Raw genomic sequence first — 20,299 nt, 5'->3', positions numbered from 1 at the left:
TTGGACATGCAGAGACAGCTGCTCCTCACTTGATGCAGAAGGACCTGCGCTGCCATAGTGGTTACATCATAAGGCTGGGAGTGCAGGTCCTTCTGCATCAAGCGAGGAGCAGCTGTCTCTGCATGTCCAAGTGGATAAGTTGAGCAATTATTTTATTTTAACCCCTAAAAGCCCATTTTTTTTTCCACTAGAGTACCTGTTTTTTAATGACCGTTAAAAACAGCCCCAGTGATTTCAGTGTTTCTGTCTGACCATGAAAACGGCCAAAAATGGGGTATATCCTGTTTTTTGACAGCTAGCCATTAAAAAAAGGTCATGTGAATAGCCCCATAGACATCAATTCATTCTGAAAAGAACCGTGTGAATGTAGCCTTAATATATTTAAGTTTTTGGCACTGGTGGCCAGTACCAAAAACTGCATGATTTTATACATTATTAATAAATATTCTTTTTTTTTTTTTTTTTTCAAACTTGCCAATTTCTGATGACACATTCCAATTAAATGTCTCCTTTATCCTATCACGTGGTGTTCTTTACATTGCAACGCTGTCATATGCGGGGGGCGGCTCATCAACTTAGCAGCCACAGAGACCTGGATAGACTTGTGTGTATGTGACCTGGGCCGGTCCTGGAGCTCAGTGCCGCTCTCTTCTTCCCCTTCTAGTGACATTGAGATCTCGCGTTCCTGTGTGCCAAAGTCCATTTCTCGCCTTTCGGAAGAGATCGGCTTGCGGTCAGAAGAGTTGGAGCTGTACGGACAGACTAAGGCCAAAGTTCTGCTGTCCACCATCAAACGTCTGCAGGGGCAGAAGGACGGAAAATATGTGGTCGTCACTGGGTACTTGATTTACTTTTCTTTTTTTTATGTCTGTAAGATAGGAGGGGGGTGTAAAGGTGCTGGAACTACGACTCTCAACATGCCTTCACAGATTGCTGCAGCAGAATAGGGGCTAACTTCACGAAACGCCATTGCTGGTCACAAACAAGGAAAACGACTACTATGCACTGAGATGGGCAGCAAATCATCAAAATACACCACAATTACACAAGAATAGGCCCCCAACCGTGCTGCAGCTATAGGAGATGCAGGGGTAGCAGCGGTCCCCCATGCTTAGGCCCTATATGATGACAGGAGTGGAGACCTTTAGCACATTTTTTTTTTTTATATTAATAGGGTTGTCCAGAATTAAAACAACATGGCTGCTTTCTTTCAAAAACAGCGCCACCTATGTCCACAGGTTGTGTGTGGTATTGCAGCTATGCTCCACTGACTACAGCGAAGCCGAGCTTCACTACCAGACACAACCCATGGTCGGGGTGGTGCTGATCTGATGTTGATGACCTGTCCTGACGATAGGCCATCAATACTATGTCCTGGAAATCCTCTTTAAAGAATGCCAAGACATAAGGCACCTTCCAGTGGGTGGCAGATTAACTGCGCATAAATATATCAAAGATCACTCCCATCATCTGTTTATTCCCGGGACTGTAGCTATAACCAGGGAAAATCCTATCTCTAGAGGAAAGAAGGTTTGTACACAAACATAGAAGAGGATTCTTTACGGTAAGAGCAGTGAGACTATGGAACTCTCTGCCTGAGGAGGTGGTGATGGTGAGTACAATAAAGGAATTCACGAGGGGCCTGGATGTATTTCTGGAGCGTAATAATATTACAGGCTATAGCTACTAGAGAGGGCCGGTGATCCAGGGAGTTATTCTGATTGGAGTCGGGAAGGAATTTTTATTCTCTAAGAGGAGGAAATTTTTTTTTTTCCCCTTCCTCTGGATCAACATTGCAGGATAACAGGCTGGATGGGCAGATGTCTTATGTACTATGTGAATGTGCAGATGACATGGAGTCTGATACTGGTTCTGTTATTTCTCGCTGTCATTTTCAGCATCACACCAACCCCGCTGGGTGAAGGAAAGAGCACCACCACCATTGGCTTGGTTCAGGCTCTTGGAGCTCATCTGAACCTTAATGTGTTTGCCTGTGTCAGACAACCGTCTCAAGGACCCACATTTGGAATTAAAGGTAAGTTAAAGGGGTGTTCCCATCTCAGATATTGATGGCATATCGCTAGGATATTCCGTCAGGTGCAGGTCCCATCTCCAGAACAGGGCCCCCAAAGTGCGCTGCTTGTTCTTCATTCATAGCTATGGGAGTTCCAAAAATATCAAGAGACGGCGTGCTTGGCTATTTTTGGAAGTCTCATAGCAGTAAATGGAGAGCACACCGCATATGCGATCACCTTGCCATTCACCACTATGAGACTCCTGGAAACGGCGAAGCCAACGCCTGGCTATATATACGGAACTCCCATAGCGGTGAGTAGAGGGTGGCCACTCTTGTAAGGTGCGCTGTGTGTTTACTTCGGGGGGCCCCGTTTTGGAGACAGGTGTGGGTCCCAGAGCTGGGGCCTGCACTTAGGCTACTTTCACAATAGCGGCATGGACCTCCGGCAGGCTGTTCCGTCGGGTGAACAGCCTGTCGGATCCGTCCTGCCGCTAGTGAACATGTGCTCCCGGACTGCCGCTCCGTCCCCATTGACTATAATAGGGGCGGAGGCACGGCGAGAGGCTGCCGGAATAAATGTCGGACATGTCGTAGTTTTATTCCGGCAGCCTCCGCCGGAACTCCACCCCTGCCCCCATTATAGTCAATGGGGACGGAGCGGCAGTCTGGGGGCACACGTTCACTAGCGGCAGGACGAATTCGACCGACGGAACAGCCTGCCGGAGGTCCGTGCCGCTAGTGTGAAAGTAGCCTTGCCTGACATTGATGACATATCCTAGCACTATGCCATCAAATGTCTGAGATGGGAATACCATGAATGAGAACACCTGTGGGTTACATTCAGAGGCAGCAAACCTGTATATAGCTAGACCTGATGAGAAATGTATACAAGTGTTTCCAACCTGGACTGCAGACTGATACATTGTAGCAAACCACAGTGTTTAGCTCGCAGAGCATTGTCTAGAGCAGATACAACTGTAGCTACTCCTCAGCTGAGGTCAGGACCCCTGTGTGCAGGGTCTACAGCCTCCTATTAAACGGGTTGTCCTGGTTTTACAGGCTAGGGCAGGGCTAAAGCCCATCCATTAGTGGCAGTGACGTCACCGGGAACACTGCTAGGCGGAAGCCTTCACCTAGCAGAGACTCGTACGTCACCGGATCTGCTGAAAAAGCCCTTGCCCTGCGCAATTCAGAGCAGAACTTGTCCTGCTGTGTGATTAGGACAGGTTTTGTGTGTACTAATAGGACAGCGGCCCTTTTGTTTCTCCTAATGATTGCTCCCCAGACAAAATGAGCCATTATAACTAATGTAAGGTATTTGGGAATATATTTATAATGAAGTAATATTTAAGTATTTTCATTTTCTTAATTCCCGGAGAACCCCTTTAAGCACCATTTTGCTTTGTTTATAGGGGGCGCCGCAGGAGGAGGATATTCACAGGTTATTCCTATGGAAGAGGTAAGTCCACACTTCAGCTTTCCAAAAGGAAACCTCTGCCTGTCCTTAGATCTGAGTCAAAATTATCTACACTCTGGTTGGAGAGTTTATTTTAATCAACTTTGAGAAGAGACCAGTATATATCATTTTTCGGCAGAATCTCTCTGCATTTCAATACACTGTCCATCTGTCAAGAAGCCTTCGTAATCCTTCATTAAAAATGTTTTAGGCTGAGCTGCGAGCCACGAATGCACCGCTGTCTTCACCCCTTCATCAGACGTGAATCTTCGTCTTCGTAAGGCCACATAACTCACTGTGACTCGTGTATCCAACAGAATCGGTTCACGTGCACGCTCAATCAGTCGTGGATGTCAGGCTTCTTCGTGGCTGACACTTGTGCGACCTTCCTTGACCCTCATACACACTTCTTCACGACAGAACACTTTCCCCATACTGTGCACAAAGTCTTCGATAAATATCACCACCAGACCCACCCTCAGACCGCAAAAAACGAATCGCTGCATGCTGCACTTTTGCACAAATCACAAGTGAGGCGGCCATTGTTTTTCGCCCCGCAGTCACAAATGAACTGACATAACACGTTCAAGTGACTGGGGGAGTATGTCAAAAAAATGATGAATTTGTCTTTTGTGAAAGTTGATTCAAACAAATTCTCCATTCGGAGTGCAGATCATTTTTGAATTGCTCTTGTATGTTTGCTGTTGCATTGTGTTTGCTTTTTCTTTTGTTTTCCCACAGGCTTCTCTATAGAATGTGAAAAACACTGCAGGGCATGCTGCAATTGGGGAGGAGGGGGGGGGGGGGGGCATAGACCCCCCCCCCCCCCCCCCAAAAAAAACGTAATAAAAGTGAAGAAAGCAAAAAATCTTTGTGCTGTTTTTTATTGCATTTATAGACTTGCAGTTAACATCTAGCTGCAGTGATGGTTTTTGCAATAAAAATGGGGGAAAAGTCACAAAAATCATTGTAAATGCTGTTTTTTGTTAGTTTTTTGGTGTTTTTTTTTGGGGGGGGGGGGTAAAATTCTAAGCGTGAAACCACTTTGAATCTAGAATTTGAACGTGGAGCATTGTGGAACTGCATCGAGACCCCATGAGGGAACCATGAAAATTGGTTAAAGCGGTTGATGTTAATGGCGTTAGTCAGGCGACTTCTTCCCGGTCAGATGATCCTCCTTCGCGCCTACGATTCTCAGTCTGCACATTGAGGTTTTAGGATATTTTCTTTGACTTTACTGTTTTCTGAGAGCAGATCTCACCCCCAGTCACTGTGTTTGCTTCCAGTTTAACCTCCATCTCACTGGGGACATACACGCCATCACCGCCGCCAACAACCTAGTGGCAGCTGCCATTGATGCCCGGATCTTCCACGAGCTAACACAGTCTGACAAGGTGAGAGGCTCTTCCAGCAGAGCAGGTATATCCACTGGCCTGCTGCACTGTACGTATGGTAGAGCAGTCAGCATCATGAGGATAATGAGCCACGTACATCCGTCACCCGGTTATCTATGGTGCCTCCTATAGGGCTGTACAACACCCGGCACAAGGGTCTAAACACAGAGGAAAGGAATTGATCAGGAGCCCCTCGTTAGTTTTATTAATACCCCTTTTCTCCAAGACCAGGAGCCCCTTTTAATATGGCCAGGCAGGGTGCAGGGATTAACCCCCAAAAAAAAAAAAAAAAGCTCACCAGTGCTCCAGCTCCAGAATGAAATTTGTATGAATGCCAATTTTTGGAAATGGGCAATGTGAACATACCAGCAATGAAGTTATAACCTGGGATGTAAATAACATATATATGATACATCTTGAAATACATATTTAATACTTAAAGGGCTACTCCGGTTGTTAATAGTTATCCCCTATCCACAATGGAGCGGCTGGTCGCACATGCGTGCGGCCGCTCCATTCATTTCTATGGGAGTTCCGGAGATAGCAGAGTGCGGCGCTCACCTGTCTCCAGATATCCCATAGAGATGAATGGAGCGGCCGAACGCATGCCTGACTGGCTGCTCCGTTCATTGCAGGGGGGCTGCAGGAGGTACAGGGCCCCCATTCTTGTACAGGGCCCCCATCAATCTGTTATCCCCTCCCCAGGTGATGACGTCTAACAATCGGAATACCCCTTCAAAAGGGTTTTCTGGGATTCTTATGGTTTTTAACAGATAGGCTCATGTACACCTTGCCTCTGTTTTTTTTTTTTTCAATTTGGACCCTCCTGACCCATTTTCACCGTATGACCGATTTGTTCCCATCCTGTCTGTAGCACTTCCTGTTGCCACATCCAACCAAACCCATGATGCACTTCTCCTTCCTCTACATTAAGCTTGTTATAGCTCCTCCCACTCATCTAGTTCCATAGACACTCCCCTATCACTGCCCCACCCATGGACATAACATCACGGGAAATAAGAAATTACTGCATGGACATGGTCATGTGACCACAGCCCAGAACAGGAGATAGGAGCAATAAAGGTATAAGAAATACATTACAAAGTTGACTATTTTAAATCAGGTTGACACAAACCGGAAAACCCCTGTAAGAATTTATTATTATTTTTTTTAAAAAGATGCAAAGCAATTCACAATTCATCAGTTAACCCCTTCTGTACCAGGATGGATGCCTTTACCCTTAGACAAGTCGTCATTCATTCTAACGAAGCGTAATTGTTCCCCTCCAGGCTCTGTACAGCCGGCTGGTCCCTTCCAGAAATGAAGGGCGCACATTCTCAGATATTCAGATCAGAAGGCTTAAGGTGAGTTGGCCTCTTTTTTTAATTAACTTAATGACATCTTGAAAGGACTTTCCCTTTTTCTTTGAAGCTCTTTACTTTGCCGTGTGGAGCACGGAGCATCCAGCTAGTAAAAAAGGTAGAAATGCTGGTTGATTTGGGGAAAAATGTTCAGCTAGAAAAACGAGTTACTTTTGTAATTCACTTTCTGCTGCCAAAATGCTGCAGGATATTCCCTTTACTTCGTTATCATGACGCCCCCTGGTGTTTAATTTGTATATTAATGTGCACATCCACTTACTGATGGTCACACGTGCTCAGTTCCATCCTTCAACTGCCACCAGCTTGTATCTACTGTTAGAAGCTGTCATAGCTGCAGGGAGAGAAAGGACACGCCCCCCCCTGAGCTGTTATATGAAGAGAGCTGCTGCAGAAAGGATGCTTCCTGAGAAAGGACACGCCCCCCTGAGCTGTCATATGAAGAGAGCTGCTGCAGAAAGGATGCTTCCTGAGAAAGGACACGCCCCCCTGAGCTGTTATATGAAGAGAGCTGCTGCAGAAAGGATGCTCCCTGAGAAAGGACATTCCCCCGAGCTGCAGCAAAAAAGGACACACTGTCTGAGAGGACAAGCCCCCTGTGCTTCAGCAGAAAAGACAGGCCCCCCTGAGCTGCAGCAGAAAAGACAGGCCCCCCTGAGCTGCAGCAGAAAGGACAAGCCCCCTGCAATAGGACAGGCCCCCCGAGCTACAGCAGAAAGGACATACCCACTGAGATAGGACAGGCCCCCCGAGCTACAGCAGAAAGGACATACCCACTGAGATAGGACAGGCGCCCCGAGCTACAGCAGAAAGGACATGCCCACTGAGATAGGACAGGCCCCCCAAGCGACAGCAGAAAGGACATGCCCACTGAGATAGGACAGGCCCCCCCGAGCTACAGCAGAAAGGACATGCCCACTGAGATAGGACAGGCCCCCCCGAGCTACAGCAGAAAGGACATGCCCACTGAGATAGGACAGGCCCCCCCGAGCTACAGCAGAAAGGACATGCCCACTGAGATAGGACAGCCCCCCCCCAGCTACAGCAGAAAGGACATGCCCACTGAAATAGGACAGGTCCCCCCCAAGCTACAGCAGAAAGGACATGCCCACTGAGATAGGACAAGTCCCCTGAGCTTCAGCAGAAAGGGCATGCCCCTGAGCTCCCAGTCTGAAATAAAGGAGGGTGACATGTTGATTTTAGCAAATACTTGCACTCTCCATAAAATAATTTTGGAGTGCCCTTTCTTACGTCAATTTTGTGCTGTTCCTCTGTTTTTCCTCCTTGAAATGTATGAATAAATTGACATCTGGGTGGTACACATCTCCTGACGCTGTCCAATGGGCGCTGACCGTTTCGGGCTTTGTAGGGACACACCTGCTTGACATCGGGAATGGCTAAGAATCTGTTCACACTGGCGCCTCTGTTGCAATCTCCATCAGATTTGATGGGAGTAGTAATCGGTTATGGATACCATTATGGAAAACTTTTACAGCTCTGCAGAGAAAAAAAAAAATCTACAGCCTCGTTGGTTGCTATGGATAACCGCACTTCTCCCGTTTTGCGCCCCCGCACATCGCTGTCTCAATCCTTTAACCAAGCGCTGCCAGTTGGAGATCTTCCCTCTTGGAAAGCTGCTCTTTGCGGTGTATTTAGGCTGCTGCTATCCCTGAGCAGTTTGTGTTGTCATTTGCCTTTCTAGGAACCTGCTTTTTGGCATAATTGCGCTTTATTCAATATGTTCTTATTTTCTAGTAACGCTTGCGTCTTGTAGCTTTTGCATGTTGATGTGGAACGGTTAAAAATAGCGGCTCGTTGGCGGGACCGAAAATGTTCTCTGCAGGAAGTAACGGGTGCAGAATCGGTGATCCCTACCTGGACATTTAGAATACGGAAGGCGATCTACCGCCATATACCTTATGCTCTGCGCCGTAATACAACGGACAGATGATCTGCTGCTGTCCAGCATTTTGGGGGTTGTAGTTTTACAGCAGGGGCTGAGTAAAGTGACTTAACCCCTTACGTGTACAACCTAGTGCTGCCGTTGTCAGTCGCAACCATTTAACACTCAACTGGTATCTGATTGGTTGGCGCATGGCAGGGGGGGTTCATGCTAAAATCATGTCCTCACTGCAACCCGTGGAAAAATTAAAGGGGTACTCCAGCCTGAAGTGTTTGCTCACTGTATGGGCTCATGCACACAACCGTAATTAATTTTGCGGTCCGCAAAACACAGATCTGCAAAAAAAAAAGATGACATGCGTATTGCATCTGTTTTTTTCCGGATCCATTGTAACAATGCCTGTCCTTGTCCACAAAACGGACAAGGATAGGACATGTTCTATTTTTTGGCGGAACGGATATGTGGACACACAGACACGGAACGCACATTGAGTCATCTCCGTTTTGTTGTTTTTTTCATTAAAGTGAATGGTTCTGCATACAGACCTGAAAAAAAAACGAAACGGAAATAAAATGTGTTCGTGTGCACGAGCCCTATAGGTGATAGATGCTAGGTCATTGGTGGTCTGACAACTGGGACCCCCACCGATCGCTGGTTCTCAGTGCCCATAAACCTTGAATGGAGAAGCGGTACGCATGCTGACTGCCGCTCCGACTGACGACAGTCTTGCAGGTAGAAGGAATGGGGGACCCTATTCTGGCGACCGCTGGGGGCCCGAGTGATTGGAGTAGCAACATGCATGCCTGACCACCACTCCATTTAAAGACCCCTGTTCTTGGGTCTGGCCCCCACTGATCAGACGCTTATCCCCTATCCTGTGGATAAGGGCAAAAGTTTTTTATCTTGGTACAAACCCTTTAAGCCCCATCCTGGGAACTCCCCCACAATGTCCACTTTCAGGCAGGTTTTTCATAAATCCCACCCGTTTTGCGGTCCATTATGTGGGATTGTCTCGCCAGAATCATGATTTTTAGCAAGTAAGAGAATTTTTTTTTGATTTACTGCTTTCTAATGGCAAATTTTGCACTAAAGAATTGTACTGAAACAGCGCCACCCCTGCCCACAGGTTGTGCTCGGTATTGCAGCTCATCCCCGTTCACCTCAGTGAAGCCCAGCTGCAATGCCAGAGACGACCCATGGACCAGCAGGGCGCTGTTTCTGGCTCCATGTTTTTCTAATCGGACGCACCCCCTGAACCTTAGTGAATTGGGAAATCTGGAATATTGCAGCAGAAAGCGTCAGGTATCAAACCTAGGTCCTGAGGGATGACTTACTGGAGGGAGGATAATGCAAAAATGACCTACCTCTCTGGTGGTAACATTAGGGAGAACAGGTCCTGGTAGACCCCCAACGTGGGATGATGATACGGGGGAGCGCTGTGCTGCAGTTTACTGCACGAGACAAGACCGTTTCTTGGCCCACGTGCCCCCGCACACTGTGCTGGCGCAGGGACCTTCCTGTGCAGACGAATGCTATCCCGTTTTGGAAATGTCTCCATAGCAACATACGAATACTTATCCCCCGTACGTGGAAATTTCCTAGTGTTTCATGTAAAATATCCGGATCTGCAATGACTAATAGTGTCTAGATGAACTTCTAAAAGAAGGTGGAATATAAAATATAAAGGTATTTCTAGGTGTTTTTTGCTCTTTCTAATATCTATCTATCTATATCTCATATCTATCTATCTAACCTCATATCTATCTATCTATATCTCATATCTATCTATCTATATCTCATATCTATCTATCTAACCTCATATCTATCTATCTAACCTCATATCTATCTATCTATATCTCATATCTATCTATCTATATCTCATATCTATCTATCTAACCTCATATCTATCTATCTAACCTCATATCTATCTATCTATCTATCTATATCTCATATCTATCTATCTAACCTCATATCTATCTATCTATATCTCATATCTATCTATCTATATCTCATATCTATCTATCTAACCTCATATCTATCTATCTAACCTCATATCTATCTATCTATCTATCTATATCTCATATCTATCTATCTAACCTCATATCTATCTATCTATATCTCATATCCGTCTATCTCATATCATATCCGTCTATCTCATATCTATCTATCGTATGTAGGTATCTATGTTATCTATCTATCCATATCATATCTGTCTAGCTCATGTCTCTCTATACCAGCGGTTCTCAACATAGGGGTCGCGACCCCTTTGGGGGTCGATCGGCCCTTTCCGGGGGGTCGTCTAAGGCTTCCTATTAGGGCTGCACGATTGTAGCGTTACATTACCCTACTTCGTGAGATTTCCCTACCTCCTGACTTCCCGTCGCACTGCTAATGACGTGAGGAGGCGTTCCTGAGTTTTGACGATCTGCGCATGCGCAAACCGACAGTTTATGGAAAATCTCAGCGGAGTTCAGCTTCACACCGGGACACTGCGCATGCGCTGGCCGGAGTTAGCCGCGCTTGCGCACTGGGCCGTAACATTTCCCTACTAAGGCTCTCCTGCGCATGCGCAGTGTCCCGGTGTAAAGCTGAGCTCCGCTGAGATTTTCCATAAACTGTCGGTTTGCGCAACCACTGCTCTATACGTTTATCTATCTTAGATCTGTCTATGCATCTACTTATCTAGTAGGCATTTGGATAATCCCTAATTATAAACTGAATAAATAGAAATCTCCGTCTGCTCAGACCTCCAACGATCCTCTGTAATCTGTGAGGAAACCTGGCAGTAAAGGTCCATTCACACGTCCGCAAATTGCGGATCCGCAAAACACGGAGACGGCCATGTGCGTTCCGCATTTTGAAAACCGAACATAGCCAGCACTATAGTAGAAATGCCTTTTTTCTTGTCCGCGGATATGTTCTATTTTTTTGCGGGGCCGCTGAACGGAAGTGCGGAAGCGGACAGCACACGGTGCGCTGTCCGCATCTTTTACGGCCACATTGAAAATGAATGGGTCCGCACCCGTTCCGCAAAATTGCGGAATGGCTGCGGAACCATTTTGCGGACGTGCGAGTGGACCCTAATGGTGAATTTTACACCTTCCGATAGTTGGGCAGATTATACGTAGCAAAGGTTCCTGTGAACGTTCGTTCGTTTCCGATAATCTGTCCGTGAATGAGAGAAACGCTCGTTCATCGGGTGAACCAGTCCTTCGTGCAGGCATGTAAATGATTATTTCCGGGCAGCAGATCGGGCAGTTTAAAGGGCGGTCTGCTGCCCAGATACAATGCGGCTGTATGAGGACGAGCGATCACATACTGTGGAGGAGATCTCTGCCTGTAAAAGCAGCGCTTCTTCCCCATTGAACGTGCAGCCAGTTGTCGGGAAGGAACACTTCCTTCCCAATAATCAGCTGCTTCTCTGCACGTGTAATCTCCCTGCAGCTCCATCGCTGGGGAAATTAACCCTTTCCCGACCGCCCAACGTCAATTTACATCGGCAGCCAGGCATTTAAAAATGGCCCCGATAGCGCATGAATCGGGCGTCATAGCCGCCCGGCACTAATGTCCACGACCAGCGGTAATGCCGCTAGCAGACTTTTAGCCCTTCAGATGCTGTGGTCAAATGACCACGGCATCTGGATGCCCTAAAACATGGAAGCACATGCTTCCAGGTATGCTCCAGCTCCCCCTGGTGGGGATTAGGGGAGCCTGAGCATGTATGCAGCAGCCCCTGTCCTCCTGTGTGACAGGAAGCTGCCGCATATTAGTTTCTATGGAGTCTCTGCCTGTGGCCGGAACATGATACAATTCTCATTGACTGCAATGCTAATGCATTGGAGTCAATGAGACAACCAATCTGGTGATCTATAGAAAAAAAAAAAAAAAAAATGTTTTTAAAAATAAAACCTAAAAATTCTAATTCCCCCCTTTCCCTAAAAATGAAATACAAATATGTAAACGATAAAAAATACACATCATGGGCATTGCCACGTGCGAAAACCTCCTTACTATTAAAATATACAAATATTTTTCCCATACGGCAAACAGTGAAATGGAAAAAAAATTGAAAAATTTGCCGATTTTGCCATCTTTTAGTCGCTTCACCTCAGACAAAGAAATAAATAAAAAGTAATCAAAAAGTCATACACACCCCAAAATGGTGTCATTAAAAAGTACAGATCGCCCCGCAAAAAATTACCCCCTTTACTCAGATCCGTACGCATAACTACAAAAATGTTATAGGGGTCAGAATATGGTGATGAAAAAAAATATATATTTCAGTATTAAAACGCAATAAAAACCGTACATGTATGGTGCCATTAGAAAGTGCATCTTGTCCCGCGAAAAACAAGCCCTCATAGGTTATGGTTACAGCTCATCTACTCCCCCTCCCTGCACAATGACTTCTGCACAGGTCACAGAGCACGCCCACACAACTGTACCATAGAAGTCAGAGAAGATCTCCAGTCCTCTGATCCATGTGGTTGCTCTAGGCATATTTCTAACAGCAGTTCAAGCAAGATGGCCGCCTCATAATCCTGTGCAGAAAACAGAATAAAAATAAAATCTACAGTCAGAAAATAAAAACAGGTTAGACATTTTTTTTTAATATTTATCAGTAACTGGATTTAATAATAAAAACATATAGGTGACTCATTCCCTTTAATAGCGCTATTTAGTAGACGTGTGGTTATAGTTCAGTAGATATGTATTATCTGCTTCTGAATTCTCCAAGATGAGACGTTTTACAGGAAAAAATTCCATTGCTGTTTTATCAATGTCTTGAAGATATCAAATCAGTTTTTTCTCCTTCCTTAATTGCAGCCTCCTTCATGGTATAGAGAACACTTGCGCTCTGAAAATAACCTGCCATTATTTAGCCGCAGAAGAGATCTGAGCACATCTGTCCGTTTCCTGCAGCATTTTCACTGTCCGTTAAATTTACCGCCGATCGTGTTAGTAACGATTGTCAAGGATTAGAAATATTATGGCTGCTTTGTTCCAGAAACAGCACCACACCCGTCCATGGGTTGCGTCTGGTATTGCAGCTTGTCCCCATTGCAGTGACTAGAGATGAGCCTGCACACTTGTGTTTCTGGAAGAAATAGCCCATGTTTTTTTTATCAATCCTGTACCACTGAAGAAGCAGGATTTCTCAATGATGTGTATGGCACGTCCTGTCACTGCCTTCGGTGAAACAGAATGTACAGACGCGGCGTAATGCGTAATCTAATCCGGAAAACCGAATGATTTCATCCTATTGCTGTAACTTGATTTATACAGAGACTGGGCATCGAGAAAACAGACCCCGCCGCCTTGACGGAGGAAGAAATCAACAAGTTTGTAAGGCTGGATATCGACCCCGACTCTATAACGTGGCAGAGAGGTAGGTGGTGGGTGAGGGTTCCCGGAGGGGGCGTTATCAAATGGTTGCAAATGTATTAAATTTAGAGAGCATGTTACGTCAGATAATTCCACAGGTTTGCTTGACCCTTTCATTGATAGATATTAGGTAGATATGCGATAGATGAATTAGATAGATATTGACAGCAAGCAGAGAGCTTGAGCTGTTAAAGGGCATCTATCAGCAGTTTTGAACCTATGACACTGCTTGACCTGTTACATGTGCGCTTGGCAGCTGAAGGCATCTGTGTTTGTCCCATGTTCATACAGTGGGGGAAATAATTATTTGACCCCTCACTGATTTTGTAAGTTTGTCCAATGACAAAGAAATGAAAAGTCTCAGAACAGTATCATTTCAATGGTAGGTTTATTGTAACAGTGGCAGATAGCACATCAAAAGGAAAATCGAAAAAATAACTTTAAATAAAAGATAGCAATTGATTTGCATTTCATTGAGTGAAATAAGTATTTGAACCCTCTAACAAAAAAAGACTTAATACTTGGTGGAAAAACCCTTGTTTGCAAGCACAGAGGTCAAACGTTTCTTGTAATTGATGACCAAGTTTGCGCACATTTTAGGAGGAATGTTGGTCCACTCCTCTTTGCAGATCATCTCTAAATCCCTAAGGTTTCGAGGCTGTCTCTGTGCAACTCTGAGCTTGAGCTCCCTCCATAGGTTTTCGATTGGATTAAGGTCCGGAGACTGACTAGGCCACTCCCTGACCTTAATGTGCTTCTTCTTGAGCCACTCCTTTGTTGCCTTTGCTGTATGTTTTGGGTCATTGTCGTGCTGGAACACCCATCCACGACCCATTTTCAGTTTCCTGGCAGAGGGAAGGAGGTTGTCGCTCAGGATTTCACGATACATGGCTCCGTCCATTTTCCCGTTTATGCGAATAAGTTGTCCTGTGCCCTTAGCAGAAAAACACCCCCAAAGCAAAATGTTTCCACCCCCATGCTTGACGGTGGGGACGGTGTTTTGGGGGTCATAGGCAGCATTTTTCTTCCTCCAAACACAGCGAGTTGAGTTAATGCCAAAGAGCTCTATTTTGGTCTCATCAGACCACAGCACCTTCTCCCAGTCACTCTCTGAATCATTCAGGTGTTCATTGGCAAACTTCAGACGGGCCTGCACATGTGCCTTCCTGAGCAGGGGGACCTTGCGAGCCCTGCAGGATTTTAATCCATTGCGGTGTAATGTGTTTCCAATGGTTTTCTTGGTGACTGTGGTCCCTGCTAATTTGAGGTCATTAACTAACTCCTCCCGTGTAGTTCTAGGATGCTTTTTCACCTTTCTCAGAACCATTGACACCCCACGAGGTGAGATCTTGCGTGGAGCCCCAGAGCGAGGTCGATTGATGGTCATTTTGTGCTCCTTCCATTTTCGAACAATCGCACCAACAGTTGTCACCTTCTCTCCCAGCTTCTTGCTAATGGTTTTGTAGCCCATTCCAGCCTTGTGCAGGTCTACAATTTTGTCTCTGACATCCTTGGACAGCTCTTTGGTCTTTCCCATGTTGGAGAGTTTGGAGTCTGCTTGATTGATTGATTCTGTGGACAGGTGTCTTTTATACAGGTGACTAGTTAAGACAGGTGTCCTTAATGAGGGTGACTAATTGAGTAGAAGTGTCTAACCACTCTGTGGGAGCCAGAACTCTTAATGGTTGGTAGGGGTTCAAATACTTATTTCACTCAATGAAATGCAAATCAGTTGCTATCTTTTATTTAAAGTTATTTTTTCGATTTTCCTTTTGATGTGCTATCTGCCACTGTTACAATAAACCTACCATTGAAATGATACTGTTCTGAGACTTTTCATTTCTTTGTCATTGGACAAACTTACAAAATCAGTGAGGGGTCAAATAATTATTTCCCCCACTGTATGTGCCCGCATTGCTGAGAAAGATGGGATTTTAACATATGCAAATGAGCTTCTAGGAGCAACGGGGGTGTTGCCGTTGCACCTAGAGGCTCTGCTCTCTCTGCAACTGCCGCTCCCTCTGGACTTTGATTGACAGAGCCAGGTGTGATGATGTTTTCACTGCCTGGCCCTGTCAATCAAAGTGCAGAGGGCTCAACAGTTGCAGAGAGAGCAGAGCCTCTAGGTGTAACAGTAACGCCCCCGTTGCTCCTAGAGGCTCATTTGCATATAATAAAACATCATATTTCTCAGCAATGTGGACACATATGAACATGGGACCAACACGGATGTCTTCAGCTGTCAAGCGCACATGGAACAGGTCAGCCAGTGTCATAGGGACAAATCTGCTGACAGATGCCCTTTCAGAAACTTACATAAAATTGCTCAATTTAAAGAAATCTTCCATTTACTTCAGCGCAGCAAAAGAAACGATTACAGAAAGAAGCAACATCATTTTGGGCAGACTAATCCCGCCAGGTTTGGGCTTTCGTGTTGCTCTGTTGTACACAGGGGCACAGAAGGAGTGAATGGCCGCTGCCAGTCTCTGATTAGATTCAGTGTGAAATCACTGTGGTGGGGAACAGATGGCTGCTCCACCATCTTGTCCTTGTTATTTCACCCAGTGGTTTGGATTTCTGTCACTGGGATTATAAATAGCAAAAAGCAATAAAGAAGCAAATGTCCCATTTAATGCAACGAGCAGAAAGTTTAAGAAAGGTCAGATTAAGGTCAGAAGTTACGGAGTGCTTCAGTCTAGTACCAGCGCATAATTAAAGGGAACATGTCAAAATGGCGTATTGTTTAAATCACCTTTTTATGTTAAAACATTTTTTTTAATTAAATATAATTTCGAATCACTATTTATAATTTTAAAAAAAATGAAAAACCTAGAAGTTTTCACAATGGTCACTAGGCCTAAAATATGTCAAGACATCCTGTTCTGTACAGATCTCTTTTCAGCAGTTGTCTTATTATCATCACATTATTACAATTAAATATATCATCTGTATATAGATAACACAGGAGCCACCATTCATAATAGGTGATGATCACTGTTTATATACTCCCCCTCCCTGCAGAATGACCACTGCACAGGTCATAGAGCATGACTAGAAAACTGTCCCATAGAAATCAGTGAGTCAGGAATCACTTTTCAGCAGTCATCCAATTATCACAAGCAGAATTACAATGAAAGATATTATCTGTATAGAAGTAACACAGAATCCACCATTCAGTAGGTGATGTTCACAGTTTATGTACTCCCCCTCCCCGCAGAATGACTTACTTCTCACAGAACATGCTTAGAAAACTCTCCCATAGAGATCAATGAGTCGCTCCTGTCCAGTGTCTCTATGGCCCGGGTGGTTGCTGTCAAAGAACAGGAAGCCTGGACATATTTTAGGGCTAGTGGCCTGTGCGAAAACGTATGAAATGTAACGTAAGAAAAAAAAAAAAAAAAGTTTTACATACTTTTCTGATGACACATTCCCATTAATTGTCCACAAAGTATGCAGCAAAATAGAAACTGTACTTAAAGTAAAATTCCGATAATCTGGCATAATCCAGACTAGGCACACACACACATCCCTTTAACCTATGTACATACAGTACTGTGCAAAAGTTTTAGGCAGGTGTGGGAAAATGCTGGAAAGTAAAACAGCTTTCTAAAATACAAGTGTTAAGAATCGCACAGATTATCACTAATGAGCGTTCATAGTAAATGTACCGCCGACTATCCTATATACGAGCGAAACGCTTCTTCATTGGGCAATCCGATCGTTTACAGGCAGCAGATCTTGCCGTGTAAACACGATCTGCTGCCGGCAAACAACGAGTCCTTATGGGGAAGAGCAATGGCGTTAACGATCACTCCTCCCCATACTGTAAATGCAGCGGTCTCCTCCACCAGCGATCAGCAGATTTTCGGGAAGGAACGCCTTCTTCCCAACAATCTGCTGTAATATCGCCCCGTGTAAAGGGACCTTTAACCAAAGGTGAATGAACTGAAGAGAAGCCTAAATCCAATCAATGTTCGGTGCGAACGCCCTTTGTCTTCAAAATAGCATCAGTTGAAGGGGTGCCAGAACAATAGGTGCTAAGTTATTGGTGGGGGTTTTATTGCCGGGACCCCCACCTATCGTGGCAGCAGGATCTGATTTCTTGCCTTCAGTCGAGCAGGCATACCACAGCTCCATTTAAACTCTGCAGCCCAGTACATTACTTGTGTGTACTAGACTGCCACACCGTTAGAATAGGGAACACTGGACCCCAATTGTCTTGATTGGTGAGGGTCCCAGCAGTCGGATCCCCACTGAATCCTGTGGATAGGTGATCAGTTTTCATCATATGAGTGCCCCTTTAAGTTATCACACTTCAGGGGCACCTTGGTGGGAGGGGGCCGTAGATCTCGGCAGCAAAAAACTTCTGACTAGTACAGGTGATGGAGAAAGGGGGATAACAACGAGTAAGTCCTGAAGATTTCCAAGATTTACATAGTGTCCCTCTTGCTTAGATATCTGCATTTTTTTTTCCAGTAATGGACACAAACGATCGATTCCTTCGGAAGATAACTATTGGCCAGTCTCCAACAGAGAAGGGGTTCACTAGGACGGTACTGTATCTTTAACGTAATTGACGTAAAGGGGTTTTCATAGACTGTAGATATCCTCAGGATAGGTCATCAATATCAGATTGGTCAGGGTCCGACACACAGCACCCCCAACAGCCAATTGGCTGTTTTTGGCAGCGGGGAAAAAAAACAGTGCCTGAAGCAGAAAGCTCAATCCACTGGGTAATAGTAGTGCCGGAGTACTCCAGCTGCGACTCCAGAGCAACTGCATAGTGGACAAAGCCTTCTGCTGCATCTCGTAAGCTGATCTGTGGGGGTGCTGGGTGTCAGACCTCCAACGATCCTGAGGATATCTACATACTGAAAAACTGACTTAGATAAAGGTGACTGTTCAGTCTTCAATGTATGGTGGGGGGGTCCTAAGTATGCACTTAGAGTCTCAGACCCGGTGGTATTGGGTGGCTCAGTGGTTAGCACCGTGGTCTTAGGTTAAAGTCCTGGTTTCCTCCTGACATCAAAAACACTGAAGACTGTGAACAGATGATGTTGTTTTTCCTCTTCTACTTGACTGAACCTACTAGTCTACAGACTAGGACGTGACCACCTTAAATTTATAATAAGAGAGTCCTGTGACACCATCTTTTTGTGGGATGCAGGCCCAGTTTGACATCTCCGTTGCAAGTGAAATCATGGCCGTCTTGGCGCTCACCGATGGTCTGGATGACATGAGGTCACGACTGGGTAAAATGGTGGTGGCTTCCAGCAAACAAGGAGCTCCTGTCACTACGGAAGACTTGGTAAGACATTTGGAGGAGAAATGGGCAATTGAATGTGAGGACTTTTGGAGACACCACTGACACTTGATTCCTGTTTTCTCAGGGGATAAGTGGTGCTCTGGCTGTCTTGATGAAAGATGCAATCAAACCCAATCTGATGCAGACACTGGAGGTGAGCGCTGTCAGACAGTTCAGGCTGACTCTTGTGTTTTTGCATCTACGTCGCTTGTAATACCAGGATTATGTCACATTTGACAGGGAAACCCTGTGTTCGTTCACGCCGGACCTTTTGCCAACATTGCACATGGCAACTCCTCTATTCTGGCCGATAAAATTGCACTAAAATTGGTTGGACCAGAAGGATTTGTCGGTAAGACTGACATACAAGCAAATTGGCCAAGTGTTCTGCTTATGTAGAGGTCATCATAACCCTGCTTACGCCATTGACTTGCAGTGACTGAGGCCGGCTTTGGAGCGGACATTGGAATGGAAAAGTTTTTCAACATCAAATGCAGATATTCTGGTTTACGCCCTCATGTGGTGGTTCTGGTAGCTACAGTGCGGGCACTGAAGATGCATGGGGGAGGCCCAACGGTAAGTGCTAAATTTCCAGGAAAAGGCTCGTCCAGGTTCGTATTTAGAGTTTAGTATTGATGGCCTATCCATTGATATCTGATTGGCAGGGGTCCAAAACCCCGCATCCCAGCCGATCAGCTGTTTTGGGGTAGTTTCAGTGCAGGAAGTTTGTAGCTCCCATTAACCTCTAGTCCACTCAGCTGTTTCCATAACCCCGGCCGCCTTTGATATCAGCCATGAATGGCCAAGATAAGAATATGTGGTTTAAGGAATGTTTTTGGATTGCTTTCCACAACCACGTGCAGAAGAGTGACCACATGCGCTCTCTGGGGATCTACTATCTGGCAATACCCCGGCCCTTTGTAGATGGCAGCACTCTTAACCATATGTCCTTTACCATCTAGGGTGGACATTTAACTAACCCCCCCCCCCCCCCCCCCCCCCGCCCCTCTTTTTCTTTAATAGATTTTGTGTCACTACAATATAATACTAAATTTTCAGAATGAATTTTCAGTGACACTGGGAGGATTATTGATTCCTGTATACTCCCTTTACACATTATCAGCTAAACTGTTGCCCCTTATCCCCTGATGAGTCTGGGGCAATAATAAGATAAAGACGAAACGCGTAGGGTTATATTCTCCCTTCCCTGGGGTCTATCATCTTTCCTCTAGGGTAGGGACGTCTAGTGCCTCCCATTTCAGGGTAAGGTTCCGGACAGGGCCGCCCTTGTCAGGGCGATGACTCCGTATTAGGAGGACATCAGGGCATACTAGTTCTGACAGGGTGGTCTAGGGACAGTGTTCATCGCCAGGACCCTGCCCGTCATCTTCCTTGAAGTGATTTTTAAACCATACCCCAAGTGTGATTTCAGATATCTTCCGCCTACCGGTAAGACTGTT

At 45.5% G+C, this 20,299-nt stretch overlaps 1 protein-coding gene across 1 annotated transcript in view; it reads left to right on the top strand.

The window, feature by feature from the left end:
- The window catches only part of MTHFD1 (methylenetetrahydrofolate dehydrogenase, cyclohydrolase and formyltetrahydrofolate synthetase 1), a 61,205-nt gene that overhangs the window by 20,673 nt on the left and 20,233 nt on the right, over positions 1 to 20,299 (top strand). Inside the window, exons 11-21 of the mRNA XM_040412747.1 lie at positions 665 to 838; positions 1,899 to 2,035; positions 3,430 to 3,476; positions 4,760 to 4,867; positions 6,157 to 6,231; positions 13,436 to 13,538; positions 18,011 to 18,087; positions 18,702 to 18,842; positions 18,925 to 18,993; positions 19,080 to 19,191; positions 19,276 to 19,415. Coding sequence (XP_040268681.1) covers positions 665 to 838; positions 1,899 to 2,035; positions 3,430 to 3,476; positions 4,760 to 4,867; positions 6,157 to 6,231; positions 13,436 to 13,538; positions 18,011 to 18,087; positions 18,702 to 18,842; positions 18,925 to 18,993; positions 19,080 to 19,191; positions 19,276 to 19,415 — 1,183 coding nt within the window. The remainder of the gene's footprint in view (positions 1 to 664; positions 839 to 1,898; positions 2,036 to 3,429; positions 3,477 to 4,759; positions 4,868 to 6,156; positions 6,232 to 13,435; positions 13,539 to 18,010; positions 18,088 to 18,701; positions 18,843 to 18,924; positions 18,994 to 19,079; positions 19,192 to 19,275; positions 19,416 to 20,299) is intronic.

Source organism: Bufo bufo, chromosome 11 (genome assembly GCF_905171765.1).
Source record: "Bufo bufo chromosome 11, aBufBuf1.1, whole genome shotgun sequence".
Classification (NCBI taxonomy): Eukaryota; Metazoa; Chordata; class Amphibia; order Anura; family Bufonidae; genus Bufo; species Bufo bufo.
This window is presented reverse-complemented; position numbering and strand designations above follow the sequence as displayed.